The 27979-nt window shown below is 48.4% G+C and overlaps 1 protein-coding gene across 5 annotated transcripts in view; it reads right to left on the reverse strand.

Annotated features, from left to right (window-relative positions):
- The window catches only part of LOC119441339 (telomere-associated protein RIF1), a 198948-nt gene that overhangs the window by 23459 nt on the left and 147510 nt on the right, over positions 1-27979 (reverse strand). For 4 of the 5 annotated variants that reach the window (XM_037705955.2, XM_049661157.1, XM_049661156.1 and 1 more), the window contains exons 28-31: positions 19829-20113; positions 15788-15889; positions 9233-9348; positions 3306-3498 (exon numbers count right to left, since the gene is read on the reverse strand). In XM_037705955.2, the coding sequence (XP_037561883.1) occupies positions 3306-3498; positions 9233-9348; positions 15788-15889; positions 19829-20113 (696 nt within the window). The remainder of the gene's footprint in view (positions 1-3305; positions 3499-9232; positions 9349-15787; positions 15890-19828; positions 20114-27979) is intronic. The other variant, XM_037705956.2, reaches the window with a different exon arrangement.

Genomic DNA, 27979 nt, shown 5'->3' on the forward strand with positions numbered 1-27979 from the left:
GAATAGGGAACTTTGAAGATAAACTCCAGAGATGAACCTGTTTATTTTTTTGCCAACTAAAGAACAAACTTTTTTTTATATTTCTCAACATATGGCTCTTATGTCAAGGTTTTAAGCAAACCCCACAACTACTTGAACAACTTGCTTCAAAATTATTTGCAACTAATTACTATTTGCTTCAGGTAATCGACAAATCTGCAGAGTACAATGAACCCCTCTATATGGCATTCATACATTATGAAAAGGCATCTCATTCAATAGAGATACCAACAGTCATAGAGCCATTACATAATCAAGGAGTACAGGAGGCATACGTGAATATTTTGGCAAATATCTACGAAGATTCCACAGCTACATTGGTTCTCCACAAATAAAGTAGAAAGTTACCTATCAAGAAAGGGGTCAGGCAAGGAGACGCATGCTTAGAAGAAGTATTCAAGCTCTTAGACTGGGAAGGCTTAGGAGTGAGGATCAACGGCTGCTCAGCAACCGCAACCTTCGGCTTCCAGATGACATTGTCCTGTTCAGGAACATTGGGGACGAATTGCAACAAATGATTGAGGACCTTAACCGAGAGTGGGGTTGAAAATTAATATGCAGAAGACAAACATAATGTTGAAGAGCCTGGCAAGGGAACAAGAATTCAGGATCGCCAGTCAGCCTCTAGAGTCTGTAAAGGAGTACGCTCATCTAGGTGAATTACTTACAGGGGACCCTGATCACGAGAAAGAAATTTACAGAAGAATGAAATTGGGTTGGAGTGCATCCATCCTCCTGCTCTCAGAAATCTGAATTCTGCATGTCAAGTGAAGACACCGGTGTGGTTTCCGAAGCAGACAACTGCGGTTGCGATCTTGCCCGCTGCCACAGCAGCCACCAATGGGGGAGACGTTTTTCAGCACGGCAGCCAATCGGAGGCCCACTTTCATCGGAGGGACTGTGTGGCTACCTCCAGCAGACCCGCGCATCATCTGTGTTTGCGTGATTGTTACAAGATGGCGACGACCGACAAATTGAGAAGCAGAATGGTGAAACTGAGTTTTCGAACGATACCAAGATGGCGGCGCTCGGTGGCGGGAAATACAAGATATGGCTCCGTGAACTGCGGTGATTTTGAGCGATTTAAAGCTGTTTTCTCGCCCTGGCACTTTTAGTGCGTTTTCAGCCAAATCATTTTGATACAGCATAGATTAGGCGTTGCAGGTACCGAAACAGGTGGTTTCCAAAAATAGTTTTTTCTCACGATTTTCGCGATCTGATCCCCGCATCTCCCCTTAAGGGAAACTTAGGAATGCAAATTTCACGATTGTTCTGCATGAAAAACGCCGGCCAGAAACGAAATTTCAATCGTTATATCCGATATGCGGTGAATAACATACAGTCAAACCTCGATATAATGAAGTTGTAGTTGCAGCGAAAAACTTCGTTATATCGAGAATTTTGTTATATCAAGGTTTTGGTAATTTAATACAACTAAGATGGGGAAATAAAAATAGTTTGTTACATCGCGAACTTCATTACATTGAGGTTCGTTATATCGAGGTTGACTGTATTGTTATATGCGATTTTCCTTTCTCATAGCCCTAATGCATAAGTTGGTACTGTTAAGTCCGATATATAGGGTATCGTTATAAGTGGACTGCACTGTAAACTACACCTAGTACCCTCTGGTTAAAAGGTTGGCCTCGTGGCACAATTGAGTTTTTTTGATGGGTGTACAATTGTATTTAATCAGACAGCAATCAAACTTGGTTGCAACTTTTTTTGCGATAGGGTCCACCTGTCAAGGTGCTGTCACTCGAATATTGCGTACGTGTGGTCGACTCTTTAGAATGAGCTTCGCGAGAAAGCAATAGAAGCGCAGTACTGCACAATACAGAAACTGCCAAAACGTGGGCCGAACACTGTGCGGGTTTCTCAGAAAGAAAGCTTTCCAGTTGAGGAAAAATTCGTCCTGGTCAGGGTTTGCTTTATAGCTTTGTGCTGCATTCAGGTGGATGACAATTTTTCTCTTTCATGCATGGGCGATAACGCGCAGCTGCTCCCTGCTGCAGGCGGCACCGAGTGGGCATCATGCTTTGCTCTCGCATCGTATTCCAGCGTCGCACACCGGCTCGATCTTGTTAAGGTTTCCTGTCACTGCCTCAAAACACTATCCAATAGGAAAACAACACAGCACATCTCGGGCTGCTCAGGCCCTGCCATCTCGACGCACGTCAGCGTTTCGTGCCGCGATGATTCTTGTTGAGTGGAACGTCAAAACTTCCTCTTGTCTTATGCTGAAACTATTGGTGCAACGCTTCGCATTACGTAGGTGCCAACTACAGCTTAGACGACTTATAATGTAACCGCCTATAGTGTAGAACCGACTATACCACGGGCTTTTCCGACTCCCGTTTACCTTCCGAAAGAACTCCACGTATACGCATATCGCTTACAGTGCAGTCGTGCAATATGACATACCGGTCATATTGTGGATTCCGCAGAAAAAATATTGCACACACGCGCAGTCATAAAGCGCACGCTTACTTTCTCTTGTTCTCAACTAATTATATTGGTTAATTGATTGAAAGGGCTTAACATAAGAAAGCAACACGAGACTGAAACACCACTGCGGTGGGTTACTTCTGCCGACTAACAACTGCTTAGAATGCAGTCCGAGCGTGACGCCCTCATGTTTTTTGCATTTCACCCACACTGAAATGAGGCCACCAGGGTTGGCTGTTGAACACGCAACCTTTTGCTTCAGCAGAACGCAACAGCCATTGCAGACCTGGAGTGTCATCTGTGTTCCTCTGCCTCCGGCAGATGAGTAAAGCAACATGCCCAACACAACTGTGGGTGCGTTCCAATTCTGACCAGTACCAGTCTCCATAGACAGCTAAGAGGACAGGTTCAAGCCAAAGTAATGGAATGCACCTGGAACCAGGAAGAAGTCTCAGCAATGCGACGCCACCTTGCGGCAACTAGAAAAAGCTAAGAAAAGCACATATCTCTGTATTTTAGCAGTTTGTGTGTGCATACCTATGGAAAACACAATGTAACTTACATTAAGCGCGTAAAAAAAAGCTTGGCTACGTTTCCTTCTGTGCCAGACGACATTCCTGCAGAATTTCCAAGCTTCCTACTCAGCTACCATCTTGTTTGGAGAGCGAAGTAGCCTGCATCTTTTTGACTTCAATGCTGTCTTTACGAAGCCGTGCTCCATAATGGATTCGTCAGAATTAGAACAAAACCTAAGATGGCCGCTGTCTGCTTAGCCGTCTCCGGCAAGTATTGGAACACAGCCGGTGGTGCAGACCCACCTGCAATGGGGAGGCCTCGTTGAGGGGGGAGCCATCCTGAAGTGCGGCCGCATACTGCTCGAGTGCCTTGCGCAGGGAAGCCACACGTGGAGCTCGCACCGGCAGTTGGAGCGCCTTTGCACAAGTCATCGATGCCAGTGCCCCCACTGTCGTCACGCCCTGTAGCCGCAGCTTGCGCCCAAGGCTGCGCTGCCTGCGTCAACAACGAGTAAAGACCTGGAACGGACAGTCTCACAGTGCAGGGCCAAGAAAGAGAAGAGAAAGACAAGGTCTACATAATACACATGCAACTGGCAAGCAAGAACGCTTACAGTCACACCCCGCTACAACAAAATTCACAGGACACGTCAAAAGTCTCGTTCAAGCAGAAATTTTGCTGTAGAATTAGTACTACAGCCACTGACCAAGTTTTGGGACATCTTATTTTTCTGACTTACTCGATCATTTGGAGTTCCCAGGGGCAGCATCACCTACGCCACAGAACCAATGCATAGTAGTGACAAATTCTGGATGCTGCAGGGAGTGCAACTCAATTTTTCGGACCAATCTGCGCACTTGATGTCGCAAACATTGCTGCCTCCAACAAAGCTCCCTCCACAGGTTGTTGCCCGTACATTCACTATTGTTGTGGAGAGGTTTCCTCAGGCTTCCGAATGCTTTACAGTGGCCACAAAGACTGTTTCATTGGCTGGGCACCAAACCTTAAGGGGCATGTGGCTTTAACACCAACTTTCTAATTCCTTCACCTATGTTGATGAAAATTGGCACAGATATTGCGAATGCCTCCCTGATGCTCCCGTACAAGTTTCAGAGTGATATCTTGAGAACATTATATTAAAAATTTTCGCCTTTGCATTTCCTGGTGGCCTTGGAACGAGATCCAATGGAAAGCTCATTGAGTATTGACTGCTTAGCTAAATGTGTCCTGAAGGTCATGAAATTTTTGCTTGTTTTTCGCAACACCAAATGAGCAAATTGCCATTTTTTTTTTTACTTTCACATCAGGCACAATTTTTGGGTAAACAAATAGCCACATCATACATCTAGAAAAAGTCAAGTGAGAGCAAGAATGCCATGACCTGCACTGCAACCCAAAAAATATGACAAAAAAAAAGCCGAGCCAAATAGGCCTAACGATTACAAAGAAATCAGCTCCGAAAGCTGAGAAGAAAGGCAAAAAACAGTTTTGGTAAAATCGCTCTCAAAGTTTCCCCTTCTTTTCAATTCCCTAAAAGGCACCAACTTTATAGTCTTTGGTGTGTTTTGTAATGCAGGGCATCTTGAACAAGTGGCCTCTTGCCTGCTATGTGACAATGTGTGTCTAGAGTTGCAACAACTTGCGCAACGCTTTGCATTACAGTAGAACCCCGCTGTTACGTCCCCGAGTGCTGCGTTTTCCTGGCTGTTGCATCGTTTTCGATCAATCCCGGCATAGCTCCCATACAACCCAATGCATTGGTAACCCCGCTGTTGCATCGCAACTGTGGGACCATTCCCGCATCAAGCGTTGCGAACTGCCGGCCCGAGCGGCCACGTTGACTTTTCATGTCGCTTGGCTTGGTGGCTTGACGATGAGATTGGCTGCCCAAAGTGCCAGGGGCGACACCTATGACGTATTTTCGCTTTCCGCCAGCAAAAGCATGGCCTTTGAGATCCGTATTTGCTGTCTCAAGATGGTGTCTATGACGCGTTCAGGCCCTAAAATTGGTTTTGGCGCGAAGCTCTTCCATGTAAAGTCCAAGGGCGATAACGACGTCGCCGTGCCCCGTATGCTGTATGTGCGAGTGAAAGCGTGCGAGGGTCAGCCGACGATTGTCGAGGGTCAGCCGAAAAATCTTGCACGTGCAAAGGAGAAAGGCAGGGCAGAAGCGCGCTTCTTCTGTCACGTGCGAGGCATGGGGGTGGGGGTTTACTGCGGCGGCAGCCGCCGTATCTTGAAAGTGATCCGCGACGTTGAAAAAGTGCGCGCCTACGCAGCATTGTACAGTGGCATCAACTGCGTACTGCATGGTCGCGGGGACCGTATCTTGAAAGCAATTTGAGTTGGGGGCAGAGGCTAGGCAGTATAGGTGCGTCGGCAGCTCGTAGCTTTGTGCGTGCTGTGTGTTCTCGGTGCTCAGTTTGCGTTGAAGCATCGACAGTACGAACGTCACATCGCTCGCTGCTGCTGCGGCGGCGCTTCCTCACACCAGCGTTTTGATAGTGAGTGTCCGCGCTCATCAAGTGTGATGTGTTCATGCTTGCCTGTGTGCGCTGACACTATGCTTGCTAATATAGTTAATACGGAAATGTTTACAAGTTCATATGGACAATAAAACTACTATCCTTACTTTGTATAGCTGTCTACTGATTTGCTATCGTAATCGATGCTACACCTTTTGGGCCAAACTGCGACTTTTTTTTTTCAAACGTATAAATTAAAATAAAATTGGGTGCAGTTCGCCACTACTCATTTCTCAATTTTTCCTGTTTCTCGGCTTTTGCGTTTCGTGTTTCTCGTTTTTGCGGCGGCAAGTCACATCAGTTGTCTGCTTCGCAAACCATGCCGGTGTCTTCACTTGACACGCAGAATTCGGATGTCTAAGAGTTCCCAGGTTAGTGATGGATCGTCCCTCATTTCAGAAGAAATTTTTGACGAAGCACGCCTTCGGAATACGGAAGCGCACACCTCACATGGTGAGAAAAATACGGCAATTAGTGGAAGAAGCGGAGGTGCACCTAACTGAACATGTGGATTATGTGCCTCGCTATCTTAGACCGTGTGGTTCCAGCAGTGAAGCTGACAATCTCCCTGTGCCATCGGCGCACAGTCGACGGAAGATGCGCCAACAGACACTCCCGCGCGGATTAGTAGCCGAGATCGCGTTGTTAGAGGCGACGTGGGTCGAAGGTCACCATCGCCGGCAAAGACAGTGTACTCAGTTTCTGATGCACTGTGCCACCTGGACACGCAGCCTGCGAGCGAGCCCCAACTGTTGATGAGCTACAGTGATAACCGAAGATTCGCCGGATGAATCATCACCCTAACGTCGCACCATTCCGATGCGCCTCGAGCCGCATTTTGTGTCAGGGTTGCCGAGGCCAAATGTGCTTCCCTGCCACCCTCTCCCTCACCTTCGACGGTCTCCGCGCACGCGCGTCGCCATGCTGGCGCCGCCCGCTCCCTGAAGTTTCGTTTACTGCTGTTATCGGGATGCGAGAGAGAGAGAGAGAGAGAGAGATTGTGGTTGTGAAGAGGAAGAGGCGCTATCGGGATGCGAGCGTCAGCCGGCGTGGGCAGTTTCGTGGCCCTCGCTTGCTATGTGCTTGCGCGCCGCGATATTTCACGACGACTCGCACCGTTCGTACGTAGCACTATGGTGCACAAATACGTCAAAAATAAGTCCTTTTAATTCGAACGCAGTACCGCACTATAACCAAAGCAACAATTTTCAAGGCCCGCACATATGCAAAACATGTGCACCGAGCCGCCACGCGTATGCGACAGTCGAGGAATGCGGTTAGAACGTTTGCATTCAATTTACAGTCGAATCTTGTTAATTCGAACCAAATCACGCGGCGGCGCCTCCGACCGGCATTGCGCCTGCACCGCCATGGAGTAAAAGCTTAGAGACCCCTCAATGTCGCACGCGAACAAAGAAAAAAAAAAAAAAGGAAGAAAAAAAAAAAAAAGAAAAAAAAGAAAAAGGCAGCGCAAATTTCACCCTCTCTCAAATGGCAAGGTCGCCGATTATGCGTTGCGCCGGAAGATGCGTGTACGTGCCGACGTCTCAGCCACGCTACCGTAGCCATGCGTAGAAAATGGCAGTGAACCCTTCTTTCTCCTTTATGCTTCCTCTACTTTCTAGTCACGTGTTGACCTTGCACGCTGTGGTTATGGCGCAAAGGGAAGCAGCGGCGCTGTCCCAGGCCGGCCAACGAAACTGCCCACGCCGGCAAACGCCCGCTTCCCGATAACGGCAGAAAACGAAACTTCGGTGAGCTGGCGCCGGGCCGGCTGTAGCGGCGATGCCTGTAGCGGCGGTGCCTGCACGGCGGCGGGCGCGCACGGTGACCATCAAAAGTGAGGGAGGTACGAAGGAGGGCGAGGAGAGCCACCGAAGCGGCAGAGTTGTCGAGGCGAAATCCGCTTCCCTGCTGCCCTCCTCCCTCACATTCCACGGTCTCTGCGTGCGCCCTTCCCCGTGCCGTGCCGGCGCCGCCCGCTCCCTGAAGTTTCGTTTACTGCCGTTATCGTGAAGCAAGCGTTGTCCGGCCTTGGCAGTTTCGTGGCCCTCGCTCGCTATGCGCGCTGTAATATTTCACGACTCGCACTCAAGATTCTGGTTTCAGCCTCACTGGCTGTTCGTTCGCACCACGTGCCCTTCTCCTCCACTTCGTCTCTCTTTCTTCCTCTAGCACTCCTTGGGGCGCCCGTTTGAGGGGAGCGTTCGCCGTTTCTGCTGACTTCCATACTCCCATGCAGCTGCACTGTAACCGGTATTTAGTTTCCCGCAACTGCACTATAAGCGACACGTGTATACATGCAGTGCTATGGGAAAATTAACGGGAGTCTGAAAAGACCGCACTATATCCGGTCCTGCACTAGAAGCGGTTACGTTATAAGTGTGTGGGGATGCGCGACTCTCACACATCCCCTGATGTTTTCCTCGCATGTCTCCTGTAGTCCGGCTTCTCCGCGTGGCTAAGCCTGGCGGCGGTCGTGGTGGTTGCAGCGCATTGCGGGACATGGCGCGAGTGTCGCGATGCTAACGCCGCCGAACAGCGGAGTGACTTGGGAGAGAAAGGTCGAGGGCGCTTCCTTTTTGGGTTGGGATCGGTGAGCGATGCAGACGTCCGCGCGTGCGCCGATCCACGCTTCGCGAGACGTCTCGCGTGGCTCGGAGCGGGGCACCGGTATGGACGAACACAGATCGTTCGAACGCGCTACCGTTCGCGTGACCGTACACGTGAACGACTAGGCGATGGTGTCACAGCATGGGGCGAACATATTCGCTCGCTATCGGGTCGCGGTGAGTCGGACTTGCTTGATTTGTCGCGCGCCCATGTGCATGTTCAATTGGTTGTAATTCGGGTAGTGTGCATTAGTGTATGAAAGGTGCAATAAATGCCCTTTTGATTGTTTGCACTACTGTGTTGTCGTTCCCTTGTTCCAAGAGCATGTGTGAGTCCCCACAAGTGGTCTATACTGTTTTAGTTTTTTTTTAGTTTCCTGATATTCGATTTCATCTATGGCTTCTTTTTTTTCTTGACTCTATACGATATTCAATTCGAAATCTACTATTCAGTATTCCCACACCACTACTTTACATGGAACACAACGCTTCTCTGCTTCAATGGTTGCTTTAGGTCATATGATGTGCGATTTGAGAGGTGTGTTCGCCGCACGTAATTAAACCATTTGACCATCTGCGCGTATGGAAGTTTCATTTATTGTCTTGGTATTTCATTGCGGCGGCAGTGAAATTTATATTTAAATCGTGTATAAACTTATTTCGTTATATTGAAGTTCATTATATCGAGGTCGAACTATATTCTAACATTCATGATTCAATTCAACCCCTAATTGAAACAACACGCACTTCTGCTTATGTACCGATCTTCGAGACATTAAGAAATCATACATGCCAGGTCAGAAAATTAAACAACGCGACAGATGCTTCTGTTTTCACAGTTCCTGCCACGTAGAAATTATGTTGGCGAGTTGACCAAAGCACAAATTTTGCAGTGTTTGATTGGCGAAGTGGTAGGAGCACTGAAGGTTTGTTTTGAAGATACCTCCCGCCAACGTGCGCGGAGGCTGCCGGTAGAGGCGGCGTTCTCATTACTGTGTATTAAAGAGTTTAATAAACTTTTTGATGTTTTGCATGTTCGCACATCACTACCTTGACGCCTATGCTGCATTGGCACACAACAAAGTGACTCACCAGAGGGAGCTCGTGAGCAAAGGCAGGACAGCATCCACAGGCTCCGTGCAGCCCTCGAGAGAAGGCCACAGTGGCTGCTGACTGTCGGCCAGTTCACCTTCGTCCATCTCTGGCTCCTGCAGCCACATATTAGTATGGGTCATTAGGGCTCTCAAGCTGGTCATCACAGGAAGAGCAGAAGACAACACGGACACGACCTCTGTTTCGATTAGCAAGGGCACTGCCATCCTGGTCTGTTACACAATTTCTCGGACTTGTGCGAAGAGATGTCAAATTAACATGATCGGGTGCCGGGTGATTTTTCGAAGTGCAACAAATTAAATTTGTCAAAGTAACAAATTTTCGGGCTTTAAGTTCAAATGCAATTTGTCGGCAATATGTTGCGGGAAATTTAAAGTTTTTAATCTTAAAGTTCAAATAAAAATTTACTTACGCCAATGCATAACTTTAATTAGAATAATTAGTGTAAAGATAATTAGCAAGATGGCCTTTTTAGTCAGCGTCCCTTAAAGACACTTCGTAATCAACATCAAAGCCCTCAGAATTAGGATTCATATGAAGTGTTGAATTTTCACACAAAACATGCAGGCTTTTTGCGATGGTAGACCACGTTGGAAAACAAAAAGTGTGAGCAAAACTGACAGTCAATAAGCTTTGTTGCACCATCTGTCATATAAAAACAAAGCCTACCACAAAATTTTAGTTTACCCAACTTCCAAGTAGATGGTGAAACCAGTCTATGAGTGTTTCACGTTCATGAATTATTTTAAACACAGCTAGGGGTGTGTATCAGCAGCCAGGCAAGTACAGATGACATCAGTTATTTCGACCCTGATGGGACTGATGAGCTTGGTCGAATCAACTTTCCCTTACTGTGCAGGCAAAATGGCGGCACCACAGTCATTTCCAATGTGGGCACAACAATGATGGCCTGATGATGATCGTGTGTGAGGATGGGGAACTTGAGTTTGCAGGAGATATTTTCCTCGGCAGTAAAACCTTACAAGATGGTAAAAATCCATGCAGCACATGGTGAATCCAGGAAAGTTGGCAGGTATGTGATATTAAGCGCTACATTCCAATCACAGAGCCGTACACCTAAACAAGGCTGCTTCTGTTAGTGATTTTAGCTAAAATGCCTGCTTTTGTGACACTATACACTAGAACCACGGTGATACGAATCTCGCGGCATCACGTGAAATATTTGTATCACCCAAAATTCGTATCATCAAATCATACACAAAATCAAGAAAAAATGATTTGTAGCAGAACAAAATTCCTAATAGTGGAACCGCGTTGATACGTTCCTCGCTGCTGCGTTTTCCCAGCTGCTACGTCGCATGTTTGCGGTCCTGACCTAAATCCTACATTGACTTCCATGTATTAAGTTCCCCTTGACACATCGCCAATCTGTAATTTTTCTGCATTTTAGGTTGCCGTTAGAATGTGGTGGTCACGTACTTTAGCGGTGCAGCCAGCATGTACGTTGCAAATAGTGACCGGTGCGTTGCAACAAGCGACCGGCACGTGGCCAATACGGCGTGGCCACCATATCTTGAAAGCGATCTGCAATGTGCGCAAAGTGCGTGCCCGTGCGGGCCTCATCTTCAAAATGATCTGCGATGTTGACAAAGTGTGCCTACTGCCAGATAGCCTAGTATGTGCTGTGCTTTCAACATTTAGTTCGCGTTGACGCGAGAGACAGCGCGAACATATATTCGCTCGCTGCTGCTGCGGCCCTTCCTCACTGCAGCGTTTTGACAGCGAGTTCCCGCGGTGATCGAGCGAAATGTGTTCGTGTTTAACTGTGCACGTGTGACACCGTGCTTGTTAATTTAGGTAGTAAGCGAATGTTTACAAGTTTATATGGCCGATAAAACTACTAGCCTTACTTCGTACAGCTGTCTACTAGGTGAAGCAATCGTTGCTTCACCTTTCAGGCAAAACTGCTAATTTTTTTCTCTCCCCCTTGAAAAACAGTTTACTACCTCTGTACGTTTTCTTCTTGCCCAACTCGACAGCGATTGCCTTCTGGAAGGCGTGAAAGTGTGCGCACGTGATCTCCTGAATCTTTTAGCCGCCGTGGCTACTGCCGCGGTCGCCGTTGCTGCAGTGGTCCTCATCTTTTGCGCTGGTCAAAGCATCAACTAGGCTGTGATGCGGTCCGGTCCACTCGACGGGGGAACCAATGAGAGATTGCGCAGCCTCGTGACGTGGCCGGTTGCTTGGTGACTTTGGATCTCGCTGTGCCGGCATGTCTGTGCTGGTCACTCAGCTGGCTCAGCTGCTGCTGCCGTATTGCTCACGCGTTTGTATGATTCGCAGCAGTGCGGCAAGACGTTCGTAAAAGCCGATGTTTTTCGTATTAAGAGCAGTGTATTGCAGCCGTGGAATTTCACAAATTTGTATCATACCGCAATTCTTACCAGCCGTGATCATATCAGCGGGGTTTTACTGTAAGTGGCAGCCTGAGCATTTCAACTGTATACTTGTCAGCAAGATTTTTAAATGTTCATTCCAAACTAGGCTTGCGCAAATATTCGGCATTTTGGAAATATGCCATTCGATATATGCTTTGGGTCAAATTTCAGTATGCAGCATTCGAAACTTGAGAATATCAATTTAAAAACATGTATATTCATCAATTCAGCAAGCAAAGTATGAAGCCACAAACCCTACTCACAGCCAAAACAAGTCAAAGACAAAGCATTCATTTACAGTCGCCGATCAATTTTTTAAAACCTGTTTGATTATTCGCACATCCCTACAACACTGCCACATCCTATTGAACTAATGCAGTACAAGACGATGACCGAAGTTTTGAACACACACAGCATTTCGCTCAAATTTTAGGACTGGAAGAAAGTTGGCACCCCCCCATTCAGGTTGAGTCCTGCACTCTCACTCATGTTGGAGAGAAGATTTCTCAGGTCTCCGAGAGCCATGCAGCCATTGCGAATAAACCTATACTGACATGGAAACAAACCGCAAGTTTAGTTGTCGACACACAACAAAGCAGCCTTGGATAGACCTAACAATCAAGGCAGTGGGGCCACTGACCTGTGCGGTGGAGAGCAGAAAATCGTCACGAGAAGCTTGCCACTTATCGAATGGCTCATCGGTCATCGGACCTGAGATCATGCGCACAATCCGCCTTTTGCATTGCGCTGTGGCGCCACCTTAGTGGGCTCCGCGAGAAACTATGTACGGCGTCGGGGCCCCGCAGGACACAGAGGCACGCTGCAAGAAGCGAGCTGAAATGGTTTTGTGCATTTGTCAGTCGTTGTAATTTTCGTTTTGTGTGAGTGGCCGCTTGTTGCACAGGATGCCTAGGCCGGCAATGACTCTGGTGCGACTTACAACCGCAAGTTGTTGAAATATGATGACGGGATGTGCCTCTGAACGAATACATTGCACCGTAACGCGATTGACACACCGCCTACGCTTGTATCCCTGTTATTCATATTTATTCGTACCGAATATGAGTCCAAACATGCTTCGGAAGTTGAAATGCACGAACGTGAGCACTCGCCAGATGCCCACATCAAGTTAAGGCTGGGGTCGATTCCACTCAGCGGAGGTTAGCCGTATCGTATATAGCAGCAGAGTTCATGCATTTGCCACTGTTAGACCTGCACTGAATGTACGCTAATAGGATGATAAAAACTGCTTTTATAGCCGAGTCTTGACCAAAGTGGCCATAGCTCTTTGAAGGGGCCACACTGCGCCCAGAGTATTTATGCAACGCAAGAACGGCGCATTTGTTTACATCGGCACGCGTACGGCCACCGCTCGCTGTTAGCTTCAAGCACAGTAGAAACCGTGCACCGCTCACACGAAATAATGAGGAAATGTTCAAAGCATATATGAACACTTCTCATGCACATATCAGAAGCGATCACACTGAGACGAGAAGGCATGAACGTCCCGGGCACATCGAAAACGGTGACAATGACCACCTAGCCACACTGACACGCGAAAATGCCGATGCCCGCTGTACTCGCGTGGCAACGAGCGGTGTTGTTGCTTACAATGCAGCATCGAAAGGGCCATCACTTGTTGCCTGTTTAGCATAAGAGGCAAACTGTGTTTTCGATAACTACTAAGGCAGCATAAAAATACACTATCCGTAATTGCACCTCATTCATGGAAGCGCCCGCGACTGCGACCGACAGCCTTCGTTCAAGAACGGTGCCTGTACCGCGGTATTAGCACTGCGTCGTTACGCCGCTTCCCACTCCGTGTGTGCATTGTACTATGCTAAGAGTGGTTCACTTCAAGTCGGTAAGGTCAGTACCGAACTATATAAGCAGTTTCCTTCGTCCTACTCGCTTATTCTATATTTCAGGTCCGCCGGTAGCGGACGAACTCGTAGGCTGTGTTAGGCGTAATGAAGCTGCCTGAACGAGATCGACACCGCCCCAAAATTGATGTGGATGGCTGTAAAGGGCTGGAAATCGTGCATATCAGTGTCGGAAGCACGTTTCAACTCAATTTGAGCGTCAATAAATACATACACGAGCGCATTTGCGGCAATATTCACGTTGTCGGTGCGATGCTCTCACTCAGCGGCCGCTCGCACGGCGATCAGCACACTGGTTTTGTCGGCGTCGTCGGCACGGAAGCTTATCACACTACAATCACTCGCTGTCGTCGATCGCGTCGTCTGTCGCTTCTTCGTCATATACTTGTATGACAATATAGGTCTCCCACTGGCACAGTATCACCACTACAGCCAGCCGAGCGATGGCGCCGGCGTGAGGTCGACTTCTGACCGACATCAGTGTCGTGTCGGCATATATTGTGATGTACCGGACGTTAACCGAATATCGCTGTGAACAGCTGAAGTTTCTACTGAAACACAGCGCAAATACCGTGTCGTCTACCGGCACAGCGCCGACAATAAAGAGTTCGCGTGCTCGACGGCTATGCTGCATACGCGTGCGTCGTCAGCTGCACGAACCACCAACGCCGTACAAAACGTTTTCGGCGCTCGCCGCATGCACACTTGGGACATGCAAAAGGCAGATTGAGGGCCGCAGCAGTGGCATTCAGGTCCACTGTTGAGATCAGTTAGGCACACAGGCTCCTCTGTGTGCCTGGACTGGAGGAACATGCTAAGCTTGCAAGTATGCACACAGCCTTGAGCTGAATTTGCAACAAAGCCTAAAATGCTGGCGTCCACAGTCAAGATCACACTTTGCAGCAGTGCGGTGCCGCATGATGCACATTAGGCCGCACAATAGGTAAGTGCGAAACGCTCCTGCGGTCTTGACAACCACAAAATTTCAGTAGGCTGAACTACAACAACCAGCAAAAGTCCGTAAATGAATTCTCTGTAGTGATGGCTTTGTAAAAAAATGAACTATCTGAATAACAGCACTTCAGAAAAAATAAAGAAAAAAATAAAAAGAACAAATTCCTGAGATTATTCTTTTTAGATAAGTGAACTTCTCGCTGTTGTCTCAAGGCCTTATGCAAATCCTACAACTATACAGTAGACTTCCGTTAACTCGACTGTTTAATTAGAATTTTCGGTTAATGAGATTCTGGCCAAAAGCAGCAGCTGGCCCCCATGCATTTCTGAGGGCCCAAATTTCAATTTTTCGGTCCTCAAATTGGCCTTTGCCGGATGATTTGAACTTGACCAGTCAGCACATAGCACCTGAACCCTATGGTGACCCTAATAGTGACCCCTTTAGTGTCAGCGTGTGTTGCGATGAAGCTTCGGGGACAGTGACATATCATCTCCCTTCAAAAACACCGATTCGCAGCCTGCCCTAGGAAGATTTTTAAGCCATAATTGCAGCTAACAATATCTGATTACGGAATTTACCGAATTCTAACAGTCTTAGTTTTTTCCAAGAAAATTTGCCCTAAGATTGTCTGCGCAGTGTAATTCGGCACGATGCCAACACCTCCTTCGCGGCGGTCGGATGCTCTACCACATATAACGGATGTACTGTGGCGAAACTATCCTTATAAAGCCGTGCGGCAAAGCCGACTTTAGGAAACTGGCAGCCGTTTAAGCAACACGTATTAGACCCTTGCCCTTTTTTTTTTGCTAAGTATTCGAGTGCACGTTAGCAAGTGGTCGGGAAATGCGGTGTATGGGAGGCGACGTTCTCAGTGTTTGTGATGGTGCAAGTCCCCCTGACAGGATTTCTACTTTGGACACACATAAAGCGCGCGCACGTTTGATTTAGCGGCATGTTAGGATTAGAAAAATACTGCCAAATGGCATTTTTTTCTTCATCTTGCTAAATTTGACTCGCCAGATAATGCGATCAACTTCATCGGTCCTGTAATTGTCGAATTAAACGAAGTTGACTGTATCCAAATTATTCAGTTAGAAAAAATTTGACTATTTATTATTTCCTTAGACTTCGTTTAGAGTAAAAAAAAAAAAATATTCACACACGCCTATTCGAAACATGTTAGCCTGTATAATTTATTGTTGCAACATCAAACCTCGACTTGTTCAAAGTTCTTGCTTCAAGTTTTTATTTGCAAATGTGGCTAGTAGATAATACCTTCTTCTTATTAACTACTAACCTCGTACAGGGCTCGGGAGAAGCGTGCTTTGCGGGGCCCTATCTCGTATTCGCCTTGCACGGGAGGATCGGCAAACGAGACATGCCTGCCAGATGGCACCTGCTGTGAATAAACAAGGGCAAGACATATTATTATCACTCATAGATACTATGGACACGAGACCCATGCAGAGAGGGCAAAATTAAACAAATAAGAACAATGCAAAATACATGTGAAGGCACAAAATGTGCGAATACAAATGTCATGAGGCGAAATGATTGCATCAGCAATGGTGTGTGGAAAAATATATTAGTGCGGGCAAAATAGTTTTGATGCATTTTGATGATTGTGGCTAGTTGGTCTTGTCCTTAGTGGATTTATATACGTTGAAGGGTCGAGCGCTAGTCCGTTATTGAGTAGCTGTTACTGAGTACTAGTTGAGTAATAGTGTTGCTGAGTCACTGCTATGTGATGGCATAGTGAAAGGGAATCCTTGGATGAGGAAACAGCCCCAACAAAAAGATGATAAAGAAACTGCTTACACCACTTGTTTCCTTTAGACCAGGCAGGTACAGTAAATCCTCATTATAACAAGGTAACTGAGTCGGCAAGGAAATTCAATATTAGCGGTAGTTAGATAAAACAGTGGTGAAACAGCCATTGCCCTGAATCAAAATGAAACTACTGTTTGCTACAACCGCTGCAGACGAAACTACAGTCACTACTGATGCAGTCATGGACAGCGACAATGCAGTGTTATATGTGGCGGTAAATGCAAGAATCAAGGCTATAAAGGCACAAATACCGTATTTACTCGTTTGTAACGAGTTTTTAAAAGATTTTTGCTACCCGAAGTCGATCCTTGCGTTACAATCGAATACCGAAATTCAAGCTGTCTGAAAAGTGCAACGTGCGAGTGAAAGCACGTGAGGGACGTGTGCTATCACGGAGAGCGAACGCACGGCGGAGAGCAAACGCGGCGTCTTCCGTTGTGCAAAAGCCCGTGGGGGGATGGGAGGGAGGGAGCGGAGGCAACGTTTAGCTGCGGCACCAAATGCTTGTCTTGCGACCGGGAAAGGGGAACTGGCGACTCAATCTCCCACGCGAAAGGAGGAAAGCCGGAAGGCAGCGCGGTAGGGAGGGGGTGCGGCTTCCACTCTGCTGGCTACTGCGTACTTGTAATTTGCGCGGCTCCGGGCTGTTGCGCGCACCGTATCTTGAAAGCGATGGCGACACGGCTCTTACCTTTGTATGCGCTGTGCTTTCATCGCTCAGTTTCCGCTGAAGCGATAGACCGCACGAAACTTCGGTCACTGCTACCGCTGCACTTGCTCACGCCAGCGTTTTGACAGTGGTCGTTCATAGAGTGTGATCTATTCATATTTGCTTGTGCGCGCTGACACCATGTTAGTTAATTCAATTAGGAAGCGAATGCATCCAAGTTTATGCAGCCAATAAAACTACTATCCTTATTCCGTATAGCTGTCTACTAATTTGCTATTGCAATTGATGCTTCGCCTCTCAGGCGAAACTGCAACTTTTTCATGCATCCGGTGGTCCCGCGCTACTTAGCGGTTTTCTGATTTTTTTTTGCTGGACGCCACAAAAAGTCGCCCCTCGCGTTACAATCGAGTAAATACGGTAGGCACGAAACGTTCCTACGTTCCTGTTATTCACATACAATTTCTGTTGATGGCTGTGGTCATGTGGACTCCGCCACTTCATTTCAGTTGTATGCTGGCATCGTTTCTGCTGTTTGCATCACACTTTTGTGGCGCAGCACACTTGCCAAGCTCCGAGAGTTGTCTGAATTAACCGATGTAGGCCAAATATGGCCGAATTAACGAGAGTTTAATTGCATTAAATAATGCATACACCTGCCGGGACCAGAGGACGAGTCTCAATGATCTGATTTTCCAAATTAACGAGGGTCTAATTAATGAGGTTTTACTGTAGGGGCAATCGGTCTGATGGCCTAGTCCTTTCCTACAGCAGTCCAGGCTTCTCAGATCACCGCTACACCATCCATAATCTTGTCAGTTTTCTGCGGCATGTTTCTGCCAGCTGCGAGGAACTTTTTGCAGCTTCTTCAAGCACTTGCATAGCCAGCCACCACCACTGCGTTTCTGTTGTAGAGGGCATACAGACACACAAAAATGGCCGCTACTGTTGACATCTCCGAAGATGTCTATGATCGTCTGCTCAAGTGTCAGACATTTGCGCAATAACTCAGTCAAGCCATGCGGTCCACGGGCAACCTTAAATGTTTAAGTGAACTACAAGTAGCAGATTGCTTGAGAGAAGCTGTCCCATAACTAACCAAGAACCCCTTGTGCACACATAGGCACAGTGTGATGGTGTTGGCAGGCCTTCTTCCATGGCATCTCTATGGCCTCAGAGGTTGCAGGCATATATGCAATCTCAAAGGCCATCGCTAACTTGGGTGGCATGCAATGTATTATGGCCTTTCTAGTCAAAGCTATAAAAAAATTACACGGATCCCACGCATTGTCGGAATCGTATTAGGTGAAGCTTTCTTAGTGTTTACAAGAAATACTGCTCTTGTTTAGAGACAATTTGCAAATGGAGCACACAACGAAGTAGGACACAATTTCACTAGGAAACCCCTTGCTCAAATAAACATCTGCTGCTCCAACACCACACATACAGCCTTTTGAAACTAGTGTATTGCGCAAACTGTGCACTGAACTGAACTCATCCTGCAGAGAGGGAACATTATTTAAAACAAACCCCTGTCCGGGTCCACTAAGAAGTCTGAGGCCTAGTCGTCAGACAAGCCGAGAAGCTTAAGGTGTTCGAGCAGTGCCTTCAAGATGTCTGGGGAGAACTCTACCAGCCAGTCCTACGGGGTCACAGGTCTCTGTGTACAGTAAAAGCTGGTTAATTCTAATTACACGCGGCTGCTACAAAAATCCGAATTATACAAAATTCGAAATAATGAAAGTCAGAAAAAATTGCTCACTTAAACCGCAGGACAGGGAGAGAGCGTGGTTGGTTGACAACTGTAGTGAGCAGCCTTCATTCCTTGTTTGCTATGCAGCCCGAAACTACGACTTAAAAAGAAAGGTTAGGCTTCAAAAGACGAGCGTTGTTTTCCTATTTAATGTTAATGCTGTCTTCTGCAGTTTTGTTGTTTTGTGGGGTTTTTCATAATATCGCCTGTTTATTCCTTTTGTGAAATTTATTCTCAACATATGGCAGCTGTATTGGCATGTCTTGCATTGTGCAGTGCACCCATCTTTTTGTGCTTGCGTTCATCAAACGTTGCGAAAAAAAAAGTGTGCATGTGCTTACTGAGAATATGACTTGAAAGTAAAGTTTCGTCTCTTCCAACACTTGCCATGTTTGTTTAAAATGTCTGCATACACACACAGTGGCATCGTGTGCTTGCTGCTCTGGCGGTACAGCTTACAAGAAGCTACTCGATGCATGCAAGCAATGCGTTAAATAATCCAAATATAGCCTCGGGGAAAAGCACTCGCACGAAAGCGATCTTGGAGGCCGTGTAATTTTTCTAATGGCCAGAAGATAGCCTTCGAGATTAGGCTTCCTGCAGTCCCAATCTCCGAGTCTGTGTAGATTCTACACACCCGCTAGGTGCGCTGCAAACCCAAATCAGCTGCAGGGGCCTATGGAAGTGTCCTCTCTTATCCTTGTATATGTTACTCTATGGATAGCGACAAGGCGAGAAGCGATGGTGTCGTAGAATGAACTAGCCATGTTCATATGTAATAAATGCTGCTTCATTTTGCAAATACTGTCCTCGGTTTTTTTTGTTTGGCCTACATTCGAGGTAAGTTTTTTTTTTTTTTTTTGGCATCGAACTTTTCAGGGGTCGGCTTAGAACCGGAGTCTGCCTAGATTCGAGAAAATACGGTGTGTATTGTTTGTTTACGTGCCTAACAACAGCATACAATAAACCTATTAATTCAGTGCACAGTGAAGAAATAAGACGAGAGATCATGAACGGAATGCAAATAACCTTGACAAAATACATAATTCAACGATTTCCACATCAGAGCCTGGCCGAAATGTGCCCACCTTGGCCCGTTGTGGTGATCCCTGCGGGGAGCCTTCTTCAGTCGGTGGGCGCCGCTTGAGGATACTGGGCAGAGGACCAGCACTGACACCGTCGGCGGGTTGCGGTGCAACCGGCGCATTGGCTGCGTGGCGGCTCGGGGACGAACCCACGTTACGCATGGCAGCATCCAGCATGATGCGGCTGCGCGACAGGGCTGCCGGAGACCCCGACCATCGGGGTGGTGGCTTGCCTCCGTTGCCATTGGGTGGTGGAGGAGAGCCCTGCTGTGCCTGTTCTTGCCTCACCTGAGAATGTGGCGATGCAGAATCAGAGGGTTCGTTCAGATGACAATACAGAAAACAGCCGTCTCATCAAGGAGGCTAATAAAAAGGCCCGAATGTTTCACAGCATATAATGACCCTTTTACATCGCATTCCCAAATAACTCTACAGAAGCAGCTTGATAAGTTATTAGAAGCAGGGTGGATGATGTCAATTTGATAAGCCAGCATACAAAAGCAAAGACAGGCGGCAACATATAGAATTTGCCGCAAGCAGTTCGTGCAACCAATACCAGAGGGCACCACCAGTTTTATTGACACCTCTGTTCATTTCAGGCATTATGTGTAGACAAAATGCATGTCATAGGGGGCTGGGAGCAGTGTGGACTGCTGGTTGTCAGCTGCGGTGAGGGATGTCTGCTGAGAAAATATGGCAAGTTGTAAATAAAGCAATGTCGTGGGTTGTAGAAAAGGGGTGTGTGAACACAATTTCTGCGAAAAATTGGAAAATGAATGGAATATGAATGAAATAGTGTCTGATACAAATAAAAAATCAAGTACTTTTCGAATAACAAAGAGGTGTTTTCACAATTATTATAAAATCATGTTCACATGGCAGGATTCATATTGTTAGCATGTTTCTGTCATTACACTGCATGTTATGAGGTGTTCAATTAAAGGGACACTAAAGAGAAACCGGAAGTTGAGCTTAAATGGTAGATTATCCTTTCACGATCACAGCCATACCATTCTTACTGCAAACAGATGTTTAATAAGCGAGAAAATAGCGAAAAACTGAAGAATAGGTGCTGACGCCCCTTCGAAATTCCCGCACTACACGTTCGTGACGTCGGAGATTACAAATGCAGGCCGGTCGCGATTGGTCGAGAGCGATTTATCGCTGTTAATAAAACGCAAAATGAAATACACCTTAAACGTACATAAACAGCATTTGCCAACTTTTTAAACTGTTTAAAGCGAGGAAGTACAAGTTTAGGACAAAATTAAATAAGAAAAAATGGCATGGCGATACATGCGGCCGTGATAGTTTCGTAGTTTCGTTTTTGGTCAATGCATACTCGTGCGCCTGTTCCGCTCTACAGTGTTTGGTTGCGTGTTACGTGGCTCGAAAAACATTGACTTCGCGGGAAACAGCCAGAAAATACCTCGTGTGTGTAGTGTTGAGGGCTGTATAAATGGCCCAAGGCGCTTGCTCAGGGGCAGCGGCAGTGTTGACTCGATTGTGTCCTTTCATGTGGTGTCGCGCGGAGAGCCCCGGCTCCCGGCGGCGTTCGCAATGGATCAGTGCTCTGCCGATGATAAAACGGCAAAAGAGCCAGAGAAACCGATGGCGTGCTCTCTGCATTTCTCGCCCTCGGATTATGTGTATAATCCTGCCCTCGGAAAGTATCTTGGCGTGGCCCAAAGGCCAGTCGTTTCTCGAGCAGCTGTTCCCTCAATGCGGCCTTCATCAAACCTCCTACCGGTGCCCCTGCAGCAGCAAACTGGCGGCTCGGTGAGTGCTGAAAGTCATTAAATAAAGCCACGAAATAACTATACCGAGTACGTGCGCAACTTTCTACGCTTGTTTTGTCGGGAACATCGTCGCCTGGCAGACCGGACGCTTCGCCTTTTGTCGACGAAAACGAAGCTCTGCTTTCCGCCGGCGCGGCCGGCAGCTGACCGCCATCGCACGCGGAGCACCGCCACCGCTCGAGCACGGAGAATCATTTCGCGCTCCGTTGCACTGAATATCGCTGAAATGCAGTCCTGCTTCCCTGGCGAGCTCTTCGTTGCAAGGCTCGGCGGCAGCAACGGTATCCATCGCGGCGAACGCAAACGCAGCGACCATGCATGCAGCCATGATGCATCCAGCGCCTCGGCCGTTTACGCAAGCGGTGATGTATCATGGCGCATTCTGATTAGCTGAGAGCAATGAAATCTGTGACGACACTGCTTCAGCGCCAAATCTGGGGTGAGAGAAATTGAGGAAGAGATATTTGGTCTTTGTTTACGAATTTCTCCACTAATAACTCATATTTTTGCACCCAACAAAAACTGCATGCATTCCTGAAGGTCCCTCTTTTATTCTAGCTGAACTTCCTGTTTCTCTTTAGTGTCCCTTTAAAGCACAAATGTAGCCTTAGGAACAATTTAGCAGTTTTTTCAAGTGCACAGTTCTCTTCCAAGTGACGGACGGATGGTTATCCTCGGTGGGTAAACTTATTAAATGCTTACGCATTTAATAAATGAGTTTACATGATAATCGTACAACCACGCGACACGGCGTCGTCCTGTCTGCTGCTGCTTTCCAGATGCTGGTTGCTAACAAATGGCACAACGGCAAGATTAGGCTGCCCAACCGGAAGCGTCGCCACTGCTGATGACACCAATACCAAGTACAGCTTGTTTTTCACACAAAAGAGTGGCCGGTAGAATAAACTCGTTGCTTAATTTTATCTTATGTGACAAGCGGCAGCCACTGTCAAATCTGTCGCACAAATGAGAGCCATGGCACGAGGCCAGTTTCACTCGATAGAGAACTCGGCCCCTGGCCGCTGGCGCACTGCATGCGAGACGGTTTCAACACATAAGATGCCTCGCAGTCTGGAAGCCGCAAAGGGTAGACTATCTTCATTCTTTTCTGTGCGAATTGATGCAATGACAAATAAGGCGTTCTCAAAATGATGCATTTTGCGATCGTCGGCGGTTGCCTTCAAAGCACTGTATGCGACAGCTGCCCTTCGAATCCAGCCAATGCTATAAATTACTTCACTGATAATGTGCTATTTGAAAGTTTAATTATATATGACCTCCTACTACTTCATTGAAATTTGTAGCTGAATTGTTTGCATGTTACTATTTGATGTGAAAAGCTAGCAATAAAGTTATTTGTAACCTGGTAACCATGCCCAACCATTTCCATGAGCTATAGCACTGACACATCATCAGCATCGCCAGCCTATTCTTATGTCCATTGCAGGTTGAAGGCCTCTCTCTGCTATCTCCAATTACCCCCGCCTTGCGCTAGCTGATTCCAAGTTCTGCCTCCAAATTTCCTAAATTCATCACCACATCTAGATTTTTGACCTCCTTGACTGCGCTTCCCTTCTGTTGGCATCCATTTTGTAACTCTAATGGCCCACCAGTTATCTACCCTACGCATTACATGGCCTGCCCTGCTCCATTTTTTTCTCTTAATGTCAACTAGAATATTAGCTATCCCCGTTTGCTCTCTGATCCACACCGCTCTCTTCCTGTCTCTTAACATTAGTATTACGGCTATTATTTTACATTCCATCGCTCCTTGCGTGGCCCTTAACTTGTTCTCTAGTTTCTTTGTTAACCTCCAAGTTTCTGCCCCATATGTTAGCAATTGGGTTGAAGATGAATATGCAGAAGACAAAGACAATGTTCAATAGCCTGGCAAGGGAACAAGAATTCAGGATCGCCAGTCAGCCTATAGAATCTGGAAAGGAATATGTTTATCTAGGTCAATTACTCACAGGTTACCCTGGTCCCCTGTGAGTAATTGACCTAGATAAACATATTCAGAAGTAATTGACCTAGATAAACATTTACAGAAGAATAAAATTGGGTTGGAGTGCATACGGCAGGCATTGCCAAATTCTGACTGGGAGCTTGCCACTGTCGTTGAAAAGAAAAGTGTACAATCATTTCATTCTACCGGTGCTAACATATGGGGCAGAAACTTGGAGGTTAACAAAGAAGCTCGAGAACAAGTTAAGGACCGCACAAAGAGCGATGGAACGAAAAATCTTAGGACTAACGTTAAGAGACAGGAAGAGAGCGGTGTGGATCAGAGAACAAACGGGGGTAGACGATATTCTAGTTGACATTAAGCGGAAGAAATGGAGCTGGGCAGGCCATGTAATGCGTAGGATGGATAACCGGTGGACCATTAGGGTTACAGAATGGATACCAAGAGAAGGGAAGCGCAGTCGAGGACGGCAGAAAGTCAGGTGGGATGATGAGGTTAGGAAATTCGCAGGTGCAAGTTGGAATACGCTAGCGCAAGACAGGGGTAATTGGAGATCGCAGGGAGAGGCCTTCGTCCTGCAGTGGACATAAATATAGGCTAATGATGATGATGATGTTAGCAATGGTAGAATGCAATGACTGTACACTTTTCTTTTCGACGACAGTGGTAAGCTCCCTGACAGGATTTAATAATGCCTGTTGTATGCACTCCAACCCATTTATATCCTTCCCAAGTTTCCTTCTCATGATCAGGGACCCCTATGAGTAATTGGCCCAGATACACATACTCCTTTACAGACTCTAGAGGCTAGTGCCGATCCTGAATTCTTGTTCCCTAACCCGGCTGCATATTAAACTTCAACCCCACCCTTACACTTTCTCGATTAAGGTTCTCAATAATTTCTTTTAATTCGTCCCCTGTATTGCTGAACAGGACAATGTCATACGCAAAACAAAGGTTGCTCAGATATTCGCCGTTGATCCTCACTCCTAAGCCTTCCCCATCTAAAAGCTTGAATACTTCTTCTAAGCATGCAGTGAATTGCATTGGAGAGATTGTGTCTCCTTGCCAGAACTCTTTCTTGATAGGCAACTTTCTACTTTCTTGTGGAGAACCAAGGTAGCTGTGGAATCAGCGGCAGTGACGATGAATTTGACAATGACTCGTCTTTGACACCAACCCCGATGTTCACCCAAAGTGCACTGTTGTAGATCGAGTCACTTACTGATTTCATGCGCGCTAAATTATAGCCACCAGTGTTCGCGCAGCAGCTGGACGCCATGCACACTGCGATTGTGAACTCAAAACTTCCACAAAAGCAAGTGCAGATTTCAGACTACAGTCAAACCCCGCTACAACGAACACCGCTTCAACGAAATTTTCACTTCAACGAAATATTTCTAATTCCCCGTCAGCTAGCCATAGAAGTCAATGCAAAAAAGTTCTCACCACAACGAAAAATTTTTTGGGCTTGTTTTCGCTTCAACAAAATTTTCACTCGGTATAGCTGGGCTTTAAAATTTGTCTTGCGATAAAATAAACATAACCCAATCGTCTGCAATTTTTCGAACACCCAAGCCGCTTAGGTTCACCGAAAACGGGCGCCATTGTTTAGTGGTGATGACGATGTGGCTAGCTGGTAGGCTGGTAGGGGGGCATTTAAGGAGAGGAGGATGTGGGGATTGAGGGTTGCGCCGGCATGACTGCACGGGCTTCGCCTGCTCTGCCATCCCTCGCCATCGTTCCCCGCTGGCCTCCTTCTCCGCCCGCGCCGCCTAACCGGTTCCCGCGGTGGCGCTGCGCACGCGGCGGTTGGCGGTGAGGGCGGGGCGCGGACGTCACGCGGCCGCGCGTTTGGGCTGCGAGCGGCGGAGCGTGGCTCGGGAACTTTCTCTCCGGGACCAGCGCACGGTACGTTCATGCTTCCCTCTCGTCCGCCGACACCTTTGTGACTAGGACTGGAGCTCGCGCACGGTGCCTTTGCCCGTGCGGGGAGCGCGTACTTTGTGCTGATCCTTTCCCGACGCTAAGCCGACGAGCGGTGCCATTAGTGCTCGCGCGAGGTCGTACCTCGCCGAGCCGCACTTGCCGAAAGCCTAAGCCGAAGGATATTGCCCGTGCTCTCGCGAGTTGACCCATTGGTTATCGCCAGAGCAAGTAGCATAGCCGCCGGGACTTTTCCTAGCGGCGTGTCCCAGCTTGAGCCGGTGCTCTCGCCGCGACGTGCTATAGGCGCCTGTTATTGTATTTTCGCCCTGGTGCGGGACCCCTTTGGCTCCCCTCCGTGCGGACGTTTGTGCAGTGCTGGTGCCGACGGTTTCAGTAAACGGTTTCCGTCAACTCAGGGCTTTACTGTGTTTTTGCGTGCCTCACTCGGTAGCCCCTTGCGGCCTTTGAGCTCGCGCGCGAGCGGTGCTGGAGGCGACGGCTGACGCGGCCCTGTGGCTCGCTAAGCTCGAACCTGCGGTGGTTGGTCTCCTGTGAGACACCAAGAACCCACACTGGCGCCCAACGCGGATTCAAAGGCTCATTAAGCCTTTGTCTGTGCTTAGCCGAGTAAATACGCCTTAGCGAATTGGACTCGCCGCGTTATGTCTGCTAGGCGTAGTGACCTTTGTCCGTTGTTAGTGCTAGCAGACGCCGCGTTGCTCGAGAACGGGGCCAGGGCCCCCCTTGAGCAGCGCACTCCTGCACCCTCGCTTGTAACGACCCCCTGTGGGGACGGCAACGCGAGGCGCTACGTACCAGCTCCCTTTGGAGCAGTAGCGTTGTTTGAAAACGGGGCCAGAGCCCTCTCCGAACAGTGCACACGGGCACATTCGTCTGCCACGGCTCCCTTTGGAATGCCAAGCAGCGAGATGTCGCAGCGCTCCCGATCATTGACTCCTTCGGGAGTAAACGGAGCGCAGCGCGGAAACGGGGCCTTAGCCCTCTCCGACTTTTGCCCGTTGGCTGCTTCTCAATTGAACAGCCAAAACCAGTGGTATGCCGCGGCCCCCTGTGGGGAACCTTCAATCACGGCGACCACGAATTCCGCTCATACGTCTCCCTTTGGAGTACACTCGGTGGCGCCCAGTGGCACACCGATCGAGCACACACCTGTTTTATCGACGCTGGCTGCTTCTCAATTGAACAGCCAAAACCAGTGGTATGCCGCGGCCCCCTGTGGGGATCCTTCAATCACGGCGACCACGAATTCCGCTCATACGTCTCCCTTCGGAGTACATTCGGTGGCGCCCAGTGGCACACCGATCGAGCACGCGCCTGTTTTGTCAACGCTGGCTGCAAGCGGCCTAAGCAATTCACGTATAGCTGCCTCAAGTGGCAGCTGTGAACGACAGCAGGTGCACCCCGCTAGGAGCCCTTTTTGCTCTGGGGACGGCGGCGCGCCGGCCGGTATCCCTGTGGAAACCGCGCCACTGATCGAGCTGGACGTCAGTTCATCCTTGCTCGATCGCGCCGCTAACGCGCCAACGGCTCCCTTTGGAGCAGGCGCACAGACGCTGTTGCATAACGCCGCCGAAATGATCCAGGCGCTCTCTGGGGCAGTTAAAACGCTGTTGGCTGTTCCGAAATGCGCTCACCCCGCTGTACGGTTGGCAGTCCCGACCTACAGCGGATACGGTGACCTGCTCAGTGCCAGGGACTACTGTTACTCCCTCGCACGCTACCAGAGAGCTCTGGGTTTGAACGATCAGGATGTACTCGGACGCGTCGTCCCTGTTGCACTCACTGACTCGGCGGCTAGGTGGTACAGGCTTTCCGGACACCGTGCAACAACCCTCGAGGAGTTCCGCGCGGCATTCCTGCATGAATTCCTACCCGCTGACTACGAGAGTCGGATGCGGCGAGAGCTTGGGCTACGTACACAGGCTCCTGATGAGTCGCTTCAGGAGTACGTACGGGTGATGGAAGACCTTTTCTTAGTCGCCGAGCCCAATGCCTCGAACGAGGAACGCGTCGAACGGGTGATCAGGCAGGCACATCCGACCTTTTCGGCGTACCTGCGCGGCGGCCGCTTCCGAAACCTGGAGGAATTAGCCGCCGAGGCAAAGCGCATTCAAGGTGACATTATCGCCGCGCGCGCCTATCGCCCACCGCCGCCCGCCAGCGAGGCCCTTGATGATAAGTGGTTCTTGAGGAAAGGGAAAGGTTGACGCTATCTTCTGCAGCCCTTGAGGGAGCACGGCTCAGCGCCAACGGGGAGGGGTAAGTGGGAGCGAAAGAAGGGATAGAGTGGAGTCACCATGGCCAGGCGTAGCAAACCGGCAGGCATTGGCGGCACGTATCGGCCGAGGTGGTGGGCCGTAAAGTGCTGCGAGGCCCTTGAGCCGAGCTGCGCGTGGAGAGGGCCTGAGTCCTTTCCCCAACGGCAACAACCCGGCCAAG

This window comes from Dermacentor silvarum, chromosome 2 (assembly GCF_013339745.2).
Source record: "Dermacentor silvarum isolate Dsil-2018 chromosome 2, BIME_Dsil_1.4, whole genome shotgun sequence".
NCBI lineage: Eukaryota > Metazoa > Arthropoda > Arachnida > Ixodida > Ixodidae > Dermacentor > Dermacentor silvarum.